The 22,222-nt window shown below is 44.1% G+C and overlaps 2 protein-coding genes across 4 annotated transcripts; both read right to left on the reverse strand.

Moving 5' to 3' along the window:
• Nucleotides 1-2,373: 2,373 nt before the first annotated feature.
• Nucleotides 2,374-4,920, reverse strand: LOC123169680 (cell division control protein 48 homolog D). Its single transcript, XM_044587560.1, has one exon. The coding sequence runs from the start codon at nucleotides 4,847-4,849 to the stop codon at nucleotides 2,480-2,482; it is 2,370 nt and encodes a 789-aa protein (XP_044443495.1). The 5' UTR covers nucleotides 4,850-4,920; the 3' UTR covers nucleotides 2,374-2,479.
• A 1,370-nt stretch (nucleotides 4,921-6,290) lies between these two features.
• LOC123181926 (preprotein translocase subunit SCY2, chloroplastic) lies at nucleotides 6,291-16,127 on the reverse strand. Of its 3 annotated transcripts, XM_044594334.1 has the most exons (13): nucleotides 15,562-16,122; nucleotides 15,340-15,428; nucleotides 13,277-13,356; nucleotides 13,082-13,171; nucleotides 12,643-12,734; nucleotides 11,655-11,738; nucleotides 10,853-10,994; nucleotides 9,922-10,041; nucleotides 9,724-9,853; nucleotides 8,632-8,755; nucleotides 8,446-8,552; nucleotides 7,062-7,196; nucleotides 6,291-6,909 (listed from the first exon to the last, which is right to left on the reverse strand). In XM_044594334.1, the coding sequence occupies exons 1-12, from the start codon at nucleotides 16,007-16,009 to the stop codon at nucleotides 7,107-7,109; spliced, it is 1,596 nt and encodes a 531-aa protein (XP_044450269.1). In that variant the 5' UTR covers nucleotides 16,010-16,122; the 3' UTR covers nucleotides 6,291-6,909; nucleotides 7,062-7,106. The 3 variants fall into 3 exon arrangements, 2 of the variants coding, with proteins under 2 accessions (XP_044450269.1, XP_044450271.1); XR_006491950.1 differs by lacking the exon at nucleotides 8,446-8,552 and having other exon boundaries at nucleotides 15,562-16,127; XM_044594336.1 differs by lacking the exons at nucleotides 13,277-13,356; nucleotides 15,562-16,122 and having other exon boundaries at nucleotides 15,340-15,358.
• Between the last annotated feature and the right edge of the window lie 6,095 nt (nucleotides 16,128-22,222).

The following is a 22,222-nucleotide window of genomic DNA, read 5'->3' on the forward strand; positions in this document are numbered from 1 at the left end:
AGAGGGCGAGCGAGTGGGGAGAGCAAGCGGGGGCGAGTGGGAGAGAGGACCGAGGCGTCGGAGGGGGCGGCGTCCTTATCCTCCCGGCAGGGATGGCGAGGTGGTCGGGGGCGACCGCGGGTGCCCGGTCGGTCGAACAGTGGAGGGGGGAAGACGACAGGGGGAGGTGCTGGGCCGGGCCAGCTGGCCTGTCCCTGTGGCCTTAGGCCCAGGGGCAGGGGGTGCTTTCCCTTTTTCCCTTTTTCTTTTTTGTTTGCCTTTTATTTCTAAAAGCAAAATAGTTTTATAAAATACAAAACTTGCTCCTAAATTAGTGTTATTAACTGCCACAAAAATGTTGGCACTAAATAAAATAGTTTATTTTTTTATAATTTAAAAATCATTTAAATTATTGTTTTGGCCCCTGTTTTAAATATTTTAGGGCATTTAAACACTTTACAAAATGTTGGTTTCTTCGCAATAAGTATCTATAGATTATTTTCCACATTATGAACATTTTAATTTTCATTTTTTTGAATTTTTTTTTCGAATATGTGAATTTTTTTATTTCACTTATGATTTGAATTTGAATTCAAAGTGGAATTTGAAATAAGATATTGAGACAGATGATCAAGCACTGTTTAGCAAATGAGTTAGCTTAATCAAGAGGGTTACTGTAGCTCATTACATAGGGGTGTTACGGAGAGGGACTTAGATTCAGACAAGTAAAAACCTGCACCTCTCCTTGTGTAGATTCAGATTGTTCTTTTTTGAATGTTCTATAGATAGCATGACATTGTAATTAACCATTTCTATGTCCTTGAAAGAAAATCTGAAACTCGTGTCTTCAACCAACTTATTCTATGTTGTTCCTACATACATTTTTCTCCACTCCTTTTGCAGCTACGTAGTTAGTAAGCAACAAAACAAACACCGGGAAAAGTGGAGCGCACATCCATAGCTCAAAAAACATCACACAAAGACAAACACAACCCACAAGGCCCAGACTAATGCCCAAAAGGGGGAAACACAATATTCGACAAGGAGGGCCGGAACAGGCTTACCCACATGCATAACATCAGCCGATTGAGACTTGATTTAGCCTGACTGTACTGAGTCCTAGCCACACCCATATTTTTATGCCATGCAGACTATCCACAAGACCACAAGCTTTTTTGGACTTTATTTTTTTAATCTAATCTAGCAACCTACAACATCATAGCTCAATTTCAAATAAAAGTTGCTTGCCACACATTTGTGGGCTGTCCTTAAGCTTAATGACTTATGGTCATCTCCCATGGTGTATAAGGATTTCCCTTAATGGTGCGGATTATCAGGGCATGGTTCTAGGCGCACCTGCTAAGCCATATAATTCTGAAAAATCTATTAAAAATCATACATTTGTGAAACTTTTTTTTCCTGGCAAACATGGTTGAGTGTTCTACTCATGCATGAAGTTTCATGAAGAAATGACTTTGGTGTTCTTCTAGGCAAAAGAATATATAATTGCAACTTTCAAAAAACTTGAGTACTAATTTTTATATATAACCAATTTTGTTTTCTCTCGCACAGAAGAACGGAAAGTCATTTCTTCACGAAACTTTACACGTGGGTATGACACTAGACCATATCCGTTACAAAAAAGTTTTACAATTGTTTAACTCTTTTTTGCTATTTTTAAATATTTTTTAATGTGGGTGTGCATAGACCCAGGTTCCATTGGATAGTTTTGCTGCCCTTAGGGGTACTTTATTGCTTATGGACAGCCTTTTTGCACACTGTGGATATACACTAACAAAGAACTTTCTGCAACTAAGACTTTTGGGATCCACAAGTTTTAGACACAGGCACTAAGCACTGCAAGAAATATTTGCCTTCATTCTTTAAAGTTCAATAAGAAAAGTTATCATGCAATTGTTTCGTGGCCGTTATATTAATCAGAAATTAATAAGGCCACTCTTTTCCTTGACTCATCTGTTCTAGGCTGCCTATACTCAATTAAATAAAATATTCAAGCGTATAAGTGTCTGAGAAACGAAAATAACAGAGGATCTTTCAGATCTTGTGCAGGAGCAGAGGGACGGTTCAGTTAACAGAAAAATAAGACGAAATCATGTACGCTTTCTTTGCCACAAGAAGGTGATTCTGATTTCATGAACTGTATTTATATGATGTAAGTTCTTAGTTGTTACAAACGAAAATTATATACGTGAATGAAGGGATTCAACAATATAAAGTGATCAACAAAGAGGAAGCAGAACAAAAACAGAGTCTATAATAATGTTCTAGTACTTCAGTTTCTATTAATATTCAGTTAACGCTTAGGCTAGTTTTCAGAGTCTAGGAAAGCACAACAAGGAGCTTATTATTTATATGATGTATGTAAATTCTTACAAACGAAAATTATATATACATGTAATGAGTGATGGACGAGAGGAAACAGAACAAAAACATAGCCTATAATATTTTGGCACTTCATTTTCTAACAATGGTTACTGGATCACTTGTACAGATCGTCTTCATCCTCATCAGATGCCGCGGTAGTGTCGGCAGCAGCTTCTGCTGCCTGTGGCTGCGCCGGGAAGTGGAACTCCGTACCGAACCCCCTAGACTGCTGCAGCGTCTGCGCGAAGGCCTGGTACTTCCTGATGTCGGTGTCGCTCACGCTCCTCCTCGCGTACTTCATCGACTGCTCGAAGTGAGGCGCCTTTATCTCAGCCACCTCCTCCTCTTCCTGCCCGCCGTCCACCTCCATGGTGTCTTTGCCCATCCTCTGCCTCTCCATGTCCTTTTCAATGTCTTCTCTGATGGCGTACTTGCACGCCCTCTGGCAGATCTCCGTGATGTCGGCACCGCTAAAGCCAGCGGTGAACCTTGCGAGAGCACCGAGGTCGACGTCCTTGGCCACGGGAGACTTCCTGAGGCAGGCCTTGAAGATCTGGTGCCGCGAGGCCTCGTCCGGCAAGGGGATGTAGATGAGCTGGTCCAGGCGGCCAGGACGGAGTAATGCCGAGTCAATAATGTCCGGCCTATTGGTGGCGCCGATGATGAAGACCGTCTTCTTGGCGTTCATGCTGTCCATCTCGGTGAGTAGCTGGTTCAGGACCCTGTCCGCCGCGCCACCGGCGTCGCCCACTCTGCCGCCTCTTTGGGTTGCGATGGAGTCGAGCTCGTCAAAGAACAGCACACACGGCGCAGACTGGCGCGCCTTGTCAAAGATCTCGCGCACATTGGCCTCGCTCTCACCGAACCACATGGTGAGCAGCTCTGGCCCCTTGATGCTGATGAAGTTGGCCTGGCACTCGTTGGCGATCGCCTTCGCCAGCAAGGTCTTGCCGCATCCTGGTGGCCCGTAGAAGAGGACGCCCTTGGACGGCGACATACCGAACTTCTCGAATTTCTTCGGGTGCTCGACCGGGTACTGAACGGTCTCTTGCAGCTCCCTCTTGACGCCGTCGAGGCCGCCAATATCGTTCCAGCTGACGTTGGGCACCTCCACGACGGTCTCACGTAGCGCGGACGGGTTTGTGCCGGTGAGAGCCGTCTTAAGGTGGTCATTGATGACGGCCATGGAGTTCAAGATCTCGGCGTCGATGGTGTCATCCTCTAAGTCGATCACGTCCATCTTCTCCCTGATGCACTGCAGCGCCGCCTCGGTGCAGAGCGCGGCCAAGTCGGCGCCGACGTAGCCGTGCGTATCCTTGGCAACCACCTCCAGGTTGACGTCCTCGTCCAGCTTCATGTTTTTGGTGTGGATGCGAAGCACTTCGAGACGCCCGACCTCGTCCGGCACGCCGATGTCGATCTCGCGATCGAACCTCCCGAAGCGCCTCAAGGCAGGGTCGATGCTATTGGGGCGATTCGTGGCGCCCATGACGATGACATGCGCGCGGGCCTTCATGCCATCCATCAGCGTCAGCAGCTGGGAGACGATGCACCTCTCGACCTCACCGTGAGTCTTCTCCCTGTTTGGAGCAATGGAGTCGATCTCATCGATGAATATGATGGAGGGCGCGTTCTTCTCGGCTTCTTCGAAGGCCTTCCTCAGGTTGCTCTCGCTCTCTCCGGCCATCTTGGACATTATCTCCGGGCCGTTGATGAGGAAGAAGAAGGCCCCGGTCTCGTTGGCGACCGCGCGGGCGATCAGCGTCTTGCCCGACCCGGAAGGGCCATAGAGGAGGATGCCCTTGGGAGGCTTGACGCCAATGCTCTTGAAGATCTGCGGATGCCTGAGCGGCAGCTCGACGAGCTCCCTGATCAGAGTGAGCGGTTTCCCCATGCCACCCACGTCGTCGTAGCCGACGCCGTCGAGCCTCTCCTCGTCCTCCCGCTTGACCAGCTCGCCCTCGCAGAATATCTCCGTATCGGGTGCCACGACGCAGTAGTCCACCGCGGGGTCGATCTTCATGACCTTGAACTCGACGCTCCGCATGCCGCCACGCACGAGGAAGAGGTCACCCTTGTGGACCGGGCGGTAGGCGTCCACGAAGTAGGGCTTGAGATAGGCGTCGAAGAGGTTCCCCGCGATGCCCTCGACGGTGTCGTCCAAGGGGAGGATGTGCACGCGTCTGCCGAACTTGGCGTCGTGGCACAGGTGCACCGACACGACGTCGGCGATGCGCACGCGCAGGTTGGAGTGGGCCACCTTGTTGATCCTGAGCTTGTGCCCCTCGCAGGTGTCGTCGGGCAGTGCCATGCAGACCGTGTTGTGGCGGCGCTTGCCCTTGAGCAGCACGATGTCGCCTTTGAATATGGAGAGCTTCTCCATGGTGGCGGGGTGGAGGATGCACACGGAGTTGTCGTCGTTGGTGGTGGCCTCCTCCACCACCAGCCGGTTCGCCGCCTTCTTCGACGCCGCCACGCTCGCCATCGCGTTCAACTCTCTTTGGTCGATTCGCTGCGTCTCTCGTGGATTACTACTCTCGTTGGATGTCGAGGGCTTCGTGTTGCGGTGAAGAGGGTACCTGGGGGTGAGCCCCCCTTTTGAAGGCCCGGCCTGAAGAAATCGACTCGGGTTGGAAGGCCCGTACGTTCCGAGTCGAGATCGTTCGCCTCATATTCGTCCACGTGTAGCTGCAAAGTAACGCTGAGATGGATGTGCACGTGAGCGGCAGGGGCTTGCTCCATGGACAGCGGTGAGCGCTGAGAGGAGGGAGGTGTGCTGTCCTACAACGGCAGGAGGTAGGAGAAAGGGTGGTACGGGGAGGAGGAGGTCGGAAGAGCTCTCCCGCCGGGCTCGCCATCAGCCTTCACCCGTTGGGCCCGTCCCCGGCGGCGACCGGAGCTTCTTCTTTTCTTTTCCCTCTGCCAAATTGATGCGAGCTCCATCCCCGCCTCAGTCCAGGATGGTGGCCAGCGACCTCAGGCGCCCGTCACTCGGCGGTGACAGAGACAGACGCTTATTCTTCCTCTCCCTCCGTCAACATTACGTGTGCTCATGCCCTTCATGTTCTCTGCCAATCCCTCTTTTGATTCCCATCCCCAATTTCATTTCGCGCAGTTTGTGTTTGTTATACTGTTTTTTTTTCTTCTTCTAAAGGAGTGTGTCAAAACTGGATGAATGCTCCAAAACTAATGAATTATTTTCGTAACCACATTGAGGAAATTAATTTGTTGCTTTGATGCCGTGTTTGTTTGTCAATGTTGATTTTGCAGGTTGGATCGTCATTTGTGAGCGCATTCTTAGTATTTGGCGGTTCAGTCTATTTACCCTTCATTTGCTTGGTTGTTTGTAAGAAGGAAGATTCCATGAGGGATATCTACACTTCTGCCATAAATCGGAAGGGAGATTAGAGGAATTGGCTCGTTTAGTTCTGACTGGTACATGTCACTTGTGGTGGATTGCTTTCCGTAGTGTATGTTGGGATTCTGCCAACAATCAAGCACGCAACCATATGTTGTTCCCCTGCAACTTAGCTTATCATCAACTTAATTTATTCATTCCTATTCATGTAGTTCTTCATTATCATTTATCCACATCTGAAACTAGCCTTTAGTATTTAGATTCAGAGGGGCACTTAGCATTGAAACTGCATGTCCACTTGTTTCTTCAGTATTCAGTCCATTATATACCTATCTTCCTCGCCCTTTCTAGTACCCAATTTCACACAAAGAATCTCTCAAGTCACGTTTATATACACTTGCTCATTTGCTTGTGTGTTAATTCATTCTTCAAACAGTCTTCAGATTAATTGAAGAAGGGTAGGAGGGTGGCCTTGCTTTGACACCATCAATCGTCGTCTTTCCTGGGAATCTTTTCATTCATGCCGGCACTTTTGTGGTTATTCCAATGCTGGTTTCAATCGTACGAGTAACAGAATCACTCAAATCATTGAGGAGTACACGTGCTTTTCTTGAGGGAGAGTACACGTGTTAATGTCATACATAATCCGGATTGCCAGGTATTAGCAAACTATTACATCAACCGAACTTTCATAACCCTATTACGCCTACAAAGAGACTCCAGTCATACATAGAACACAGCAAAATAATCCTTGTTAGTACACTGTTCCGCACCGAAGTGCAGGTCACATTCGATATCTTCATACTATGTTGGAAGCAGTCTAGTACTACCCAACCAATCTGTGTCCGGCCTTTCAGAGGCGACTACAGTCTACCTTCATGTTAGCTGTTCAGCGATATGAACCGCTAGAAATATATACAACAGGAACAGGATGAACCGGGTACCCAACCTTTTTCGTTGGTCCACAACAAGACAAGTCATCAACCATTGCAGTGCCCAAAGGCACAATCGCGCAGCTCCTTCATCCTCCCTGTACTAAAACCGGAACAACCAAAACAGGCACAGCTCCTTCATCCTCCCTGTATCCTAATTGGTTCTTTAGTCGAAGTATGGCCTTGAAGACCGATCCAGAACCAATTCTCTATCATCCCAATCCAAACCGACAGCAGCTTGTGAGGTACTTCAAGCTGTTGACAACAATATTCACTCAAAAGTTTGCAATATAGAGCGAAGTTGTAAGCCTGTAAACCCTGAAATTTCCCCCAAGAACACTCGTCTTCTAGAAACTAGGTTAAACTTGGAATGTGGATAAAGGATAGCAAGAGAGTGGAGAAACTACCTGCAGGGTGGAACCGTCATCACCACCATATGTGCTTGCATAACCTTAAGCACCATATCTCTTCAAAACTTTGCTTAGTGCTGGCATCACATTATATGCTTGATAGGACCTTCTAAGTTCAATGATTGAGCCCACCTGAATGATCATTATAATACAGGCCAAAATAAGTATCTAATGCCCATTAGTGAATGAAAGCCCACCATTAAATCTAATGTAGTAGTTCACAATCAGAGGTTCAGTGACACAGAAATTCTGCAAGACTTAGCTTGATCAAATGTAATGCTTCAAGGTTCTGACATATTGTTAGGTCTGTAGCTAACTATATGGTACCTGTCAGCTATACCCCAATTTTTACTTTATTTTGAGATGAGTATAACCTAGTTTTGGGAGTTGCTTTATGTATCACTCAAAAACGCGCAGTTTGATCATAGGTCACTGAAAAACACTATTCATTGTGTATGACTCACTTCCATAGTCTCTTCATTCTTTTCTTTCCTGTTAGCTGGGTGGGTGTTATGACTTCTGTCAAGTAAGTAAAGTGACCATTGTATCCTGGTTTAGCAGTGTTGATACTGCGTTTGCCACTTAAGGAGTGCTAGTTCACTGCCACCATGGGTGCCTTACAGAGGTGAAGCCTCACATACAGGAAGCCATGGGGAAGCACCGAACCAGACAAGGCCTATTAGTTATTGATCATGGCCAATTAGGCAGTTATAAGTGAAAATACTGACATCTATTTACCCCTTAATGGAAGTACACCAACAGCACACTAATGGCGGTGGCAAATAGTGAAGTTTCGGAAGTGGGTTGGTACAAAATGAATTGGGAATCTTCCAGTAGCATATGATAAAACTGGTAGTAATTCAGTAGCATATAAACAATTATCTGCTTTCAGAAAATAAGCTTCAGGACACAGCAGAAGTGTCCCAATTTCTAGAAGACGAAAAATCAATGTTGGTAGATGGTACTATACTCATTTAACAAAAAAACCAAATCCATTAAATATTGTTATTTTGAATTAAGAAGAGGAACATGCATTATCTTTTTTCTACCAAAGGCAGCAAAACAAACAGCAAAACAGTTAGTGGGCGGCATCTATATAGTTATATATGGTAGCACACAACAGACATCATTAGCGTTGTAAAACTGCAAATCATCTGAAATCCCTTCAAGCACTTCGGCAAGTTTGATTTCATTAAATTTGAAGTCCTCTAGAATTAAGAATTTTAGATCCGGCTACCTACATCTGATTCAGCGCCATTATATCTACACAATCTATGTTTACAAAATAGGCAACAGCTGATGAAGTCAACATAAACCTGCAAATCACAACTATATTTTTTCAAGATATCAATAATGAAGAATTTGTTTGGGATGAACTCACAATAATCAAGACTGATGTGAAACCTATAGAAAACCCCTCATTTATTTGTCTAAGGTATCTGTCAAGTAATAACGAGGAAGTTGCCAGCAAGCTCAGTAGTAGACCTCCTACAAAGGGATAGATACAGACAAAATGACATGTGTGCAGGAGGTAAAACCAACGAAAAGTTTCACCATATGAACTTACCCCAGAAACGTGTCGATGTTTGTATCTTTGTAAGATAATCCACTGTTGCTCTTCCAGGTTTGATCTTTGGCACCCTGGCACTCATCTTATTTAGGTAGTCAGATATCTCTTTTGGCAAGTTGGCCTGCAGTGCATGGTATGTAGATTAAGGTACATTTCGGTAGCACATGTACAAATGGAAGTGTGCCTCAGAATCTAAAATAAGGATATCATGCTCCTAAAAAATGTAAAAAACAAGCATCCACTACTAATATATAAGAGTCAAGATTGAAGATCATAAGCTGTCATATTTGTGAAAATTGATAAAAGCAATATCCTAAATGCTACAGTGTGGTAGTACTTGGTTCCATATATACTAATAGCAAGCACCTATTATAGAACAGCAGGCAACTATAACAGTAATACAACATCATGACAACAAGATAATCAAGGTATAGGTTTATCTGGGAAACAAAATGCACTAATATTCAATCTTCACAAGCACGAAGCAGGTGCATGCAGAGAAGGCAAATTTTAATGTTTATCATAACTATAGGTGTTAGTACAAAGGGATTCATAGCAGCCAAAAGAAAAATAATTCTTGGCTGCCTCAAGAAGGTGCACATTATAGCAGCCCAAAGCTAACTAGACAAAAACATGAACCCTGTTGCGAGAGTCTCTACCTTTTAGTTTAGAAGTCCATACCAATACATTAGTGTGACATGATGCATAACTGTATTTTGTGAAAATAGAAATGAAAAAAGTATATTCATTATTTTCACGCACTTGTGTGTGTTGCACGTGTGTGTTATAGTGTTGGCAGGTTATTTTTTGTTGTTTTGGTGAAACAACATTGGTCACTTTGTTCCTTCCATCATTTGAAAAGTTCAAGCTAGCAATGACTAAACCCTTCCCGGACTATAGTATATTTAGAACTGACAGTTTAGTTGTGTGTGTTTTCTGTAACACATAGTGCATGAATGCTTATATATCTGTTAATTGTTAAGCCAGTTTCCGCAATAGCACTTGAAGGTAGGGATGCCACTCGTTAACTGCTTACTGTTATTCAGGATGTTGGTTAAAAACGAGTTATGAAGATTAAAACAAACTTACAATGTCAAAAATGTTGAAGACGAAGACGAAAAACGCATACGTCAAATAATAAATCCAAGGACTACCACCAACTGAAGTCATTGGATTCAAAATTTCCTTCAAATTTTCCCAAAATGGCGAACGAAAAATGCTGCAGAAAATCCACATCAGAATTGAAGGAAAAGTGAACACGCACACACACGGAAAACAATGGATTACCTGGCCATAATGCTTGGAAAAGCAAGTAGGTATGAGGTTGTAAGCAAAGGCTGCATCCCTGTTGGGTTTATATTGAAGGGGATATATGGCTCAACCTCTGTAACTGGGGAGTTTTCTTTCCTACAAAAGAATGGGGAAGGGAAATTGTAAGGTTTCTAAAAACATAAATCTACTATCAGCAAAAATTTCGTTCGAAACCATCAAGTAATTTCTGTTGGTCAAAATGCATCCAGCCATCTCATTATGACATACCAGGGTAAAGCTAAACAGTTGGTAGAAGAGTACAACAAAAAAGTATAGACGCTAAAAGTACACCGAAGAAGCACCGTGGTGTTCTGAGTGATGTAAAGTATTTCTTATTAAGAAAGTTTGTAATAGAAGTAGCTTCCTTGCCTCTGTAAATAACTGACAGTTAAGGCCAAAAAAAAGGCTCCTGGAGGAACATTTATTTGACCTCGACCGTAGTACAGCAGACTAACTTAAGAATTCAGCTTAGCCTAGGCAAAGACATGATGAGAGGTGACGGCAGTCATGAGCTAAATGCCGCGTACCCTAAGATCAGTATATGATGTAAGCAATGCAACCCCCTTTTTTTAATGAATGTAATTATAAGCAAAGCTTTATACATCAATGCAACCCTTTTTTTAATAAATATAATTATAGGCAAAGCATGCTAACTTAATAAGTAACAGGTAACCATTTCCATCTTGTGCACATAATATTCTAGTGTGACATAATAATATTTGCAAGTTCAAAAGAAAGTACAGTGTTAAGCAACATAAGAGAAAAAAACTAATAGGTAACCATTTTGCAGATAATGTTCCAGAGTTAGCTGAGAGTTTTTGCGAAATTATTGGCTTATAGCCGCAAATAACAGCATTTAAAATTGTGCCGCAACAAAAATTAATGCAGAATCAAACTACTTTATTACCCTGCACTAGAAGCCAACTTGAATCCATAGTACTGAAGCTTTATCTTCCTACATCCTTCAGTCACCAACACTGCCCCCATGGTAACCATCATAAAGATCCCAGCTACTCCCAAGATGTAGGGCCAAGATGTGCACACATTTCCTGCTCCGGAAGGCAAGTTCAATTGTTCAAATAAGAGAAAACAATATGAAACAGAACCGTCAGACTATCAGTTACTGCATATTCTACTACATAAACTGACACAAATGTTCAACTGAAGCACTTTGTGTTATAAACACGATGTTGACATAAAACATGTTAAGATTAAATAGGCACTAACTGTTCACAGCACACATGATGCTGGATGAGCTATAATATGTTATGTTGAGCTAAAGAGAGAGATCTGATGGCGTAGTTAGAAAAGATGGTGTCACTGCCAAGATATCACAAAAGAGGCAATATGGCAACATTCCCTACAATTTAAGTGCAAGTTTCAACATAATATTTTCCTAAGCTTAATTAATTAAAACACAACCAAAAGAATAAATTGAGGGAATTCTTTAATTTATTCCAGTAAACTTGGCAGAATATATGATAATTTGATCTACCAAGGAATATTAGAATTTAATAAGGTTTCAACCGTGATTTTTTGTTGCCAGTATGTAAGGCAGCCCCAAATAAGCAAGAAAAAAGGGCACGTAAGAGTAACAAATACAGTCCAGCAATATACAAATTACTGTCTCTAAGGTTTATAACTTGCGCGGAAGACTCAATTAATAATAAAACATATAAACAAACATTTAGCAAGTTAGGAGGGATTACCTGAAAATTGAGTTAGCATCTTGTGTAGTGTATTTGTGTAACCAGTCAATATTCCAACACAGATAATCAAAGATGAGCCATGCCCTGTACGGCAAAATACACAAGCAGCAGTAAGCATGAAATTGCTAGCCAATAACAAGATATGCACTGCTATTTCATGATAACAAACACAGACCCGCGCTAGGGTGGAGAGAAACTAGAGTAGAGAGAGAGATTTGAGGACTGGGTCTCATTGACAATTCTTACTACATCCAACTTGCGTGCCTTCTCATCCCTAAATAGGAGGATACCTAGCAAGCAATCTAATTGAACATGCTAGTAAGAGATAACAGGTGCCATACAATCATTTCCCATCGTGTTTACCTAAAACATAACAATCTAGCATCAGCACTAACTTTTGCTGACATTCCATTGGACTACTAGTACTGTACCGAAGGCCGCAGGACCACATAACATGCTGACCGCAGCTGCCAGATTGCAACACCTAAACTGCTGCTGCTGCTGTTGCACATAGACTGCCCAAAAGGATGTATTTATTCAGCTTATACAGTAGAGGTTCAGTTCATTTGGTACAAACAGTATGCAGAACAAAAATATCTCATTCAGATGAAAACAACAATCAAATGGTCACAACTTAAGGATACAATGCGTAGACATGTACTCCCTTCATTCACAAATATAAGATGTTCTAACTTTTGTGAATCGGATGTATATAGACACATTTTAGTGTGTTTGTTCACTCATTTCAGTCTGTATGTAGTCCATATTGTAATATCCAAAACATCTTAGATTTGTGAACGGAGGGAGTACTATACTAGTAATATGAAAAATGTGACTCAAAACAGACTCTTATGAATAACCGTTCAAGACTTCCAAAGGGCACCATGTACATGACAGAATGTTGAATAGTACATCATAATAACACAAAAGAGTCAACTCATGCAACAAATGGCGCTAAGACAAAATATGAACGAGATGAAAGTACTACCAAAGCCAGATTCCGTTATGGTGTCACAGATCCAAGTAGTTGACATTGCACCGAGGACAAGCAGAAAGCTTGTTAATATGACATGCTTAACCCTGAGACAGATGAAAGCAAAATAAATAGAGCGACAGAGAGAACAGAAAAGCATCCCTCCAGGTCAATCAAATTAGGACAACTTATAATGTCTCATCACTCTACAAATGAGTCAGGGCATGCCGTAAATCAAATGATAAGTTATATGCAAACTCTGATAAAAGCATACATTTGTGCTAGTTCTAATTTTAAAGTGCCTCCATCTTACATCGATGTATGGCAAAAGAAAAGGAAAAATCAAAGGAACAGGCATGATGTGGCCAATGGTGGAGCACTTCAGCAAGCTTGCCAGAGACGAGCAAAACAGAAGTCAAAGTATCATATCATATACGCAAAAAAGGTAATTTACCTGTGACTTGCTGCATATATGGAGTACTGCAGTGAATAGCATGACACAGTACAAGCAGCCACAATTGCAAAACCCAGTGATAGCCACCATCTAAACATCAAGATGGAGGAGCTCAGACTAGATGAAGATATACAAAATGGAACAGTTCCCAAGAGAAATGCAATCTCGCTGTTAAAGATAGACAACTAAACACACATATAGCTTTTGATCTTCTCATGCCCGTCTAATCCTTCCTTGCGTATCTTTTCAAGTGATGGAAGAACATGGCAAAGAACCTAAAACAAACACAAGTTGTTATTGTAATAGTAGTATAAAGGGTTGTTATATCTTGGAATAAAAATTGTCTTCAGCTAGTATAGTCAAAAGACACTCTGAAGCTACCCAAGTAGACTTTTAGTGGCTTGATTGTCATAGTTACAACTACGAAGTGGTTGTTTATAAGGATTCTGGTTTTCTGTAAATGGAGAACTAAGATCTAGGAGACATTCCAGCTTCCTTTGTCCCCCCAAAGGGGAACATCTTGCTCGTGCCACTAGCCACGGCCTAAATCTCAATTTTACGCTCTTCTTTTCAGACTTGTCACTATTGCTATCACACTGTTGCTTCAATACATGCATGACATCCAGGTCTGATATTCTCTTGACCTCAGCAGCCCAAAATTAAGACCAAAACGCCACCAGTTGTATGACAACAGACCTCATTTTCTTGCTCCGTTGTGCTAAGGGTATGTTTGGAACTTTGGATGGTGCCCAAAGCTCACGCTGCCAAAATTTTGGCCTCTTTGTTTGGAGGGTTGCCGTTTTTTGCCGTGGCAATGGCTCTTTGCCCCCTCTAGTTCATTTTTCTTGCCTATATGTTGACACCAACTCATGGGCAACCAAAAGCTTAACAAATTTTTTGGCAAGCTTGGGCAAGAACCAAACATAGGCAGCTTCTCTCTGCTATGTGAGCTTATCTTATGTGCAGCTGTAATGGTGCGTACTAAAGGCAAAAAAACTTGAAACTATGTTTTGTATGGATGAAATGGAGCCTAACAGATACAAAAACCTGAACTTTTGTTATGTTTGGAATTTTAAGTGTGGATTTGATTATTGTCCATGGCATGTTGAGGTCAGGTGCATAAAATCCTTTAGTCATGTTCATTTTGGTTGCGACAATAAACTTCTTTGCCACTGCATAACATATGTCATAAATTATATTTGGCTGAGGGTTCAGGCCTTCAGGGTTTAAGGGTTTAAGAGGGACTAACAGCCAGCTGCCCGCTTCTGGCCACGCCGTCCCGCATGTGTTATGTGGGTATTTGCGGCAACCCACAAAGCGGCACCGTCTAGTATGCATGCTATGTGTTCCAGCTAGTATGCTAGATTGGACACACAGTAACTTTCTCCTAATTGAAATTAATCGATTAACAAACAGAGATATGCATAGTTAAGCTCACCATGTCAGGATAGAGACGGTAATTGATGGGGACGCTCATGTATGAGAGAGGGCAGCCCGGTGCATGTAGCTCCCGCTTGCGCAGGGTCCGGGGAAGGGTCCGACCACTTTGGGTCTATTGTACGCAGTCTTTCCCTACATTTCTGTAAGAGGCTGTTTCCAGGACTTGAACCCTTGACCTCATGGTCACAAGGCAGCAGCTCATGTATCAATAAATCAATTTCGGTACTTCTTAAGACCAGTCTAGATGTTGCATATGAACATGAATCAATCGGGGTGACACACATCATCAACAGATGTCACAATAAGAGTGGAGAGAGGCTGATGTGTTCACACTTGTGTTCAGATTTGACTTCAATGTCGAAGCTGCAGAATGCAATGGCAGAGGCTGATCGATTCGGCCGTTTGCGCAGACAACGCACGACAAGTGGCCTTAGTTGCGACCGAGCGGGTTGATTCACCAGTTCGGCATCTGTTGTGTGCTAACCTGCAGGCATCCATGTACCATCTTATGTGGATGGTTCATGCGGCACTGGCCCGCTCCCACTTCGACCTTAAAGTGGGGTTAATGGGATCTGAACCTAGTTGAACCCCAAAATATGCTAGGTTCTAAGTCTTGAACAAGCAAATCAAACCAGCTTTGATGAAACGGTAATTAATGGGGATGCATGAATGTAAATTCAACAACAGTGTAATGGCAATAGTGAGAAGGCAAAAATGAAAACGGTAAATATGAGATTTCTGCTGTGGCTATGGCATTTTCGAGTATTTCTATCAGAAAACAGAAGCACGTGACAGGACAAAGGAAGAGAATATCTAACCTGCATCACAATCGATGCTGATATCTGATGACTGATTCCCAGCTGGAAAAATGACAGCTTCAGTTCAGAAGCAAAATCAACGAGGTCATCTGCATAGATGAAGGCGCATTGCAAACTGCGATTTAAGACGTTTGCTACAATCCCGTGACATGCCTACACGCTTCAGCACGTGTACAGCACAGTGCAGATAGCACGAAGGGATAATCCGGAGGACAGTAGTACCTGCAGGGAGCGGGGCGAAGCTGAGATAGGAGTCGGGGATGAGGCGGCGGTCGAACCCGGGAAGCGGGACGAAGTAGCCGACGCGGCTGAGCACGATGAGCACGGCCGTGACGGCAAGCCGCCGCCGGATTTCGCTGCGGAAGAAGGCCTCCGCCGCGCCCTCCGCCACGGCCCCAAGCCGCGCCAGGTCCAGGAACCTGTTCCGGAACCCGGGCACCTTCTTCCCACCCGCGCCACCCTCACGCGCCGGCTCAGCGGGGGATGTGGCGGACGACGAAGCCCTAGGGGCGAGGAGGAGGCGGCGGGTCGGGGGGAGCGGGCGCTGGGGCGTGCGGACGAGGAGGCGGCACTGGTTGGCGCGGAGAGATGGGTGCTTGGGGGCGAGGCGAGGTGATGGGAGGGGGAGCGCGCACCGGGATGGGAGCGAGAGCGCGAGGGAGGAGGACATGGCGATGGTGGCCGACGAACGAGCCTCCGCCTCGTCGCGCGGCCGCAATCCGCAGTGACGGGACGGGAGGTTTGGGAAAGCCTAACGTGCAACGATGCAGACTCGATTACAGCTACGGAGCGGTCGTTCGGTCGTTGGACACCACAACTCTCCGCGAACCCCGAGTCGCCGGCTTCCCTCGGTTGCTCTTGCATATTACCGTCTGCCTTGCGGCCCGAATTTAAATTTAAACATTGCAAAAAAATCTGAAAAAAATCATGCATGTTCACAGCACATATTAAGATAACTCTAAAAAATTCAGATCAAAATTTGAAACATACATCGAGAAGCAAAAAAGAGAAATCTGCCATGAATAGTTGCGGATGGTTCTCGTATACTATTCACATCTGAGTTTTCTTTTTTGCTTCTCGATGTATGTTTCGAATTTTGATCTGAATTTTTTAGGGGTTATTTTAATATGTGCTGTGAACATGCATGATTTTTTTCAGATTTTTTCGTAATGTTTAAATTTGAATTCGGGCCGCAAGGCACACGGTGACATGCAAAGATGCATGTCACCTGATCTCTGTCCTGCTCTTGCTCCTACATTCCTTCTTTCTTTTTTCTCTTTTTTTTTCTTGAACACCCCTTTTCTTTTTTATGAATATACACTCCGCTTTATTCAATCGGCGAAGGCATATTAGATTACAACACACAATTCAGAATGTCAGGGATTACATCATAGTTTTTTTAGAAGAACAGGGAGCTGCCTCCCCGGTTCCATTAACATGAATGAAACCACCCCGAAAGTCTTACATCAGCTCACAAAAAGGAGCAGTTCAACAAAGTAAACGCAACACAGCTAAATCGAGAATTGTGACAATAACGGAGACAGCCAAACGAAACGACCACCCTATAGCATACTCGACCGAAATGTAGCCACAACCAGCTATCCACACGTGAGCTCCAAGGACGCCTTCCTTGTCTTCGGCGGGGGAGTTGTTGTCGCCTGTGGAGACCAGCACGCCGAGAGGGTGGAGATGGGACTTGACAGCGCTGAAACCTCAGCGTCCCTTCTCTTGGTAGGTGAGGCAGGGTAGGCGTCGGCGTCAGTGATCTTGAGCTTGTTTCAGTGGCCTGGGCGCGAGGTCAGCCACATGAGCTCGTTAGAGGACGCCGAATGCAGCTTGTCATATGTCCAGGAAAGGCCTCTAGCCTTATCTCACTTTGCTATGGGGAAAGAACAGACCAGGTTTTGATCATCCTCAAAACCAGTCTCGGCACCTGTTTGATGGAAATCCAGATATGGTTGTCAAAAATAAAGGAATTTCTAGTTTTCCAGAGTCCCCACAGGACTGCAGCATTGACAATGTTCATAGCAGAGGTTTTGTTGTTTGAGACCCAGTATCTGGCTACAGATTCAAACGAGGATCCAACATCTACTCTGAAGTGATCTTTTGACACATGTCCAGACTTGCCTAGCTACCACACAATCAAAGAAGAGGTGTGAGATAGATTCTGGAGCAGTGCAAAAGACACAATCAAGTGGCTTAATGATATGCCTCTTCCTAAGATTATCTCTAGTCATGAGTTTATTGTTAGCAAGCAACCAAAGAAAACACATGGATTTTAGGAGGGACCCTAAGTTTCCAAACACTAGGGATGAACATAGGTTGGATCCCTCTAAAGTTAATAACATGGTACAAGGAGTTAGAAGAGTATTGGCCTTTGTTTTCCAACTACCAGATCAGAGAGTCAATCTCATCAGAAAGCGAAATGCTCCCTGCAATCTCCACAAGTTGGCACCATTGTTCCACGAGCTTGCTATCAAAATTTCTTCTAAATGACAGTTTGAGCTGGCGACCATCCCAAACCTCTCTGATGCTTTTAGTTTGCTCATTGCGAATCGAGTAGACAGGCCAGAACTGGACCGCCAGAGGGGAGGTCCCAAACCAGGTGTCCTCCCAGAACCTAACTCTACACCCACGGCCAACTTTCCATCTATAACCAAATTTCAAAGCTTGGAAGGCGGATTTCACCCCTTTCCAGAACCTGGAGGTTTTTGGGGACAAGCCTGTTGCAAAGATATTAGGTTTGCCAGTCGGGTATTTATGATCAATGATCATTTTCCCAGGCTTGTCTTCCCCTTCATAGTACCTTTTAACCCAAGAGCCTAAAAGGCACAAATTGATATCTTGCAAGTTAGGAATGCCTAGCCCTCCAAATTCTTTTTTCATGCAAACTAGTCTCCAGTTAGCTAGGTGCAGTTTTCTATGACCTTTAAAATCATTCCACAGGCAGTTGGCCATATGAGAGTTAATCAGCTCAACAACCCATTTTGGGAATTTGAAGAAGGAGAGTAAATACAGAGGGATGCTGGCCAGACAGGCCTGGATAAGGACAAGCATCCCTTTGTAGGAGAGAAGCTTCCCTCTCCACCCTGCAATTCTTTTCAGAATTTTGTCTATGAGTGGTTGAATATCTTCTTTTCTAAGTTTGTCATGATGGAGTGGGATCCCCAAATATTTAATAGGGAAAGAGCCTCCATTGCATTCTAACACATTTAGGAATTCCTGGAAGTCAGAGCCCTCTATGTTGATGGGGATGGGTTCACTCTTATTATAGTTAATCCTCATACCAGAGTCTTGCTCAAGGCAAGTAAGGAATTTTTTAAGGTTGCCAGCTTGTGAAATATCCTTGTTTAGGAAAAGGATTGTGTCATCCGCATACTGCAAGCAGATGTTCCCACCAGGGCAAACCTCGGGACAGAGTCCAGAGATCAGCCCTTGTCTGCAGCTTTGGTTAGCATTTTGGTAAGAACATCCACTACTAAATTAAAAAGAAGAGGAGAAATGAGGTCTCCTTGTCTGAGACCTTTCCCAACCAAGAAGAAATCACTCTCCACATTATTCATCTTGACCCCTACAGAGCCATCATGAGTGAGTTGGTGCATCCAATGAAACCACTTGCTCCCAAATCCTCTCTTTTTAAGAAGGTCAGCTAAAAAGTCAAGATCAACTTTGTCAAACGCTTTTTCATAGTCAAGCTTTAAGACAAGTCCTTGATTTCTGCCAGAGTGCACCGAGTGTACCACTTCATGAGCAGTGACCACACTCTCTAGGATATACCTGCATTTCAGTCTTTGCAGGATTTTAGCCAATCTATTGGTGAGGACTTTGGACAAAATTTTGAAACTACAATTAATCCGACTAATAGGTCTGAATTTCTTCATAGTAGTAGCATCATGCTCTTTAGGAATTAAAGTGAGCATTGCAAAATTTAATCTATAGATATCAAAAGCACCTTTGTGGAATTCTTCAAACATGGCCATAAGGTCATGTTTAATCAACTCCCAGAAGTGCTGGTAAAACAAAAAGGGATCCCATCAGGGCCAGGGGCACCATCTGGGTATGATTCAAACACATCTGCCTCATTAAAATCATCTGGGTATGATTACATCATAGTTGTGTACAAGGTTATCAATGTCCAAAACTTCTCTCGCAATGCGATGAGCTGCCTCATTCGTTTTCCTACGAACATGCAAAAGGTTAAACCCTGAAAATAAGAAACTACCTCTCTAATTTCATGGAGCACTTGACAGGCACCGAAACATACTAAACCATCATTCCAGAGTGTACAGACCTCCTGACAACCAGTCTCCTATTGGGGAACGCAATATTTCAAAAAAAAATCCTACGATCACGCAAGATCTATCTAGGTGATGCATAGCAACGAGACGGGAGAGTGTGTCCACGTACCCTCGTAGACCGAAAGCGGAAGCGTTTAATAACGCGGTTGATGTAGTCAAACGTCTTCGAGATTCAACCGATCCAAGTACCTAACGTACGGCACCTTCGTGTTCAGCACACGTTCAGCACGATGACGTCCCTCGAGCTCTTGATCCAGTTGAGGACGAGGGAGAGCTCCGTCAACACGAAGACGTGGGGACGGTGATGATGAAGTTACTGGCGCAGGGCTTCGCCTAAGCACTACGGCGATATGACCGAGGTGTGTAACTGTGGAGGGGGGCACCGCACACGGCTAAGAGAAGACTTGGTGTGTCTATGGGGTGCCCCCCTCCCACGTATATAAAGGAGGGGGGAGGAGGAGGCCGACCAAGGGGACCGGGCGCCATAGGGGAGTCCAACTAGGATTCCCAATCCTAGTTGGAGTCCCCTTCCTTTCCAAGAGGGGGAGAGAGGGAAGGAGGAAGAGAGGGAGAAGGAAAGAGGGGGGCACCGCCCCCTCCCTAGTCCAATTCGGACTTGCCATGGGGGCGCGCTGCCTCCCCTTGTGGCCCTTCTCTCCTTTCCACTAAAGCCCATTAAGGCTCAATACTTCCCCGGGGGGTTCCGGTAACCTCCTGGTACTCCAAAACTTATCCGATACTTCTCGAAACCATTCCGGTGTCCGAATGTAACCTTCCAATATATGAATCTTTACCTCTCGACCATTTCGAGACTCCTCGTCACGTCCGTGATCTCATCCGGGACTCCGAACAAACTTCGGTCATCAAATCACATAACTCATAATACAAATCGTCATCGACCGTTAAGCGTGCGGACCCTACGGGTTCGAGAACTATGTAGACATGACCGAGACACATCTCCGGTCAATAACCAATAGCGGAACCTGGATGCTCATATTGGCTCCTACATATTTTACGAAGATCTTTATCGGTCAAACGGCATAACAACATACATTGTTCCCTTTGTCATCGGTATGTTACTTGCCCGAGATTCGATCATCGGTATCCTCATACCTAGTTCAATCTCGTTACCGGCAAGTCTCTTTACTCATTCCGTAATGCATTATCCCGCAACTAACTCATTAGTCACATTGCTTGCAAGGCTTATAGTGATGTGCATTACCGAGAGGGCCTAGAGATACCTCTCCGATACACGGAGTGACAAATTCTATTCTTGATCTATGCCAACCCAACAAATACCTTCGAAGACACCTGTAGAGAATCTTTATAATCACCCAGTTACGTTGTGACGTTTGATAGCACACAAGGTGTTCCTCCGGTATTCGGGAGTTGCATAATCTCATAGTCAGAGGAACATGTATAAGTCATGAAGAAAGCAATAGCAATAAAACAAAACGATCATTATGCTAAGCTAACGGATGGGTCTTGTCCATCACATCATTCTCTAATGATGTGATCCCGTTCATCAAATGACAATACATGTCCATGGCTAGGAAGCTTAACCATCTTTGATTAACGAGCTAGTCAAGTAGAGGCATACTAGGGACACTCTGTTTGTCTATGTATTCACACATGTACTAAGTTCCCGGTTACTACAATTCTAGCATGAATAATAAACATTTATCATGATATAAGGAAATATAAATAACAACTTTATTATTGCCTCTAGGGCATATTTCCTTCAGTCTCCCACTTGCACTAGAGTCAATAATCTAGATTCCATAGTAATGATTCTAACACCCATGGAGTCTTGGTGTTGATCATGTTTTGCTCGTGGAAGAGGCTTAGTCAATGGGCCTGCGACATTCAGATCTGTATGTATTTTGCAAACATCTATGTCTCCCTCCTTGACTAGATCGCGGATGGAATTGAAGCATCTCTTGATGTGCTTGGTTCTCTTGTGAAATCCAGAATCCTTCGCCAAGGCTATTGCTCTAGTATTGTCACAAAAGATTTTCATTGGACCCGATGCACTAGGTATTACACCTAGATCGGATATGAACTCCTTCATCCAGACTCTTTTATTTGCTGCTTCCGAAGGAGCTATGTACTCCGCTTCACACGTAGATCCCGCCACGATGCTCTACTTAGAATTGCACCAACTGACAGCTCCACCATTCAATATAAATACGTATCCGGTTTGCGACTTAGAGTCATCCGGATCAGAGTCAAAGCTTGCATCGATGTAACCATTTACGACGAGCTCTTTGTCCCCTCCATAAACGAGAAACGTATCCTTAGTCCTTTTCAGGTATTTCAGGATGTTCTTGACCGCTGCCCAGTGATCCACTCCTAGATTACTTTGGTACCTCCCTGCTAAACTTATAGCAAGGCACACATCAGGTCTGGTACACAGCATTGCATACATGATAGAACCTATGGCTGAGGCATAGGGAATGACTTTCATTTATTCTCTATCTTCTGTAGTGGTTGGGCATTGAGTCTGACTCAACTTCACACATTGTAACACAGGCAAGAACCCTTTCTTTGACTGATCCATTTTGAACTTCTTCAAAACTTTATCA

Source organism: Triticum aestivum, chromosome 1D (assembly GCF_018294505.1).
Source record: "Triticum aestivum cultivar Chinese Spring chromosome 1D, IWGSC CS RefSeq v2.1, whole genome shotgun sequence".
Lineage (NCBI taxonomy): Eukaryota > Viridiplantae > Streptophyta > Magnoliopsida > Poales > Poaceae > Triticum > Triticum aestivum.

Coding starts and splice junctions, on each gene's coding strand:
- LOC123169680 (XM_044587560.1), bottom strand. CDS start 4,849: ATGGCGAGCGTGGCGGCGTCGAAGAAGGCGGCGAACCGGCTGGTGGTG.
- LOC123181926 (XM_044594334.1), bottom strand. CDS start 16,009: ATGTCCTCCTCCCTCGCGCTCTCGCTCCCATCCCGGTGCGCGCTCCCC. Junction 12,735..13,081: donor ATATATGCAGCAAGTCACAG/GTAAATTACCTT, acceptor CATCTGTCTCAG/GGTTAAGCATGTCATATTAA. Junction 11,739..12,642: donor CATAACGGAATCTGGCTTTG/GTAGTACTTTCA, acceptor TTTGCCGTACAG/GGCATGGCTCATCTTTGATT.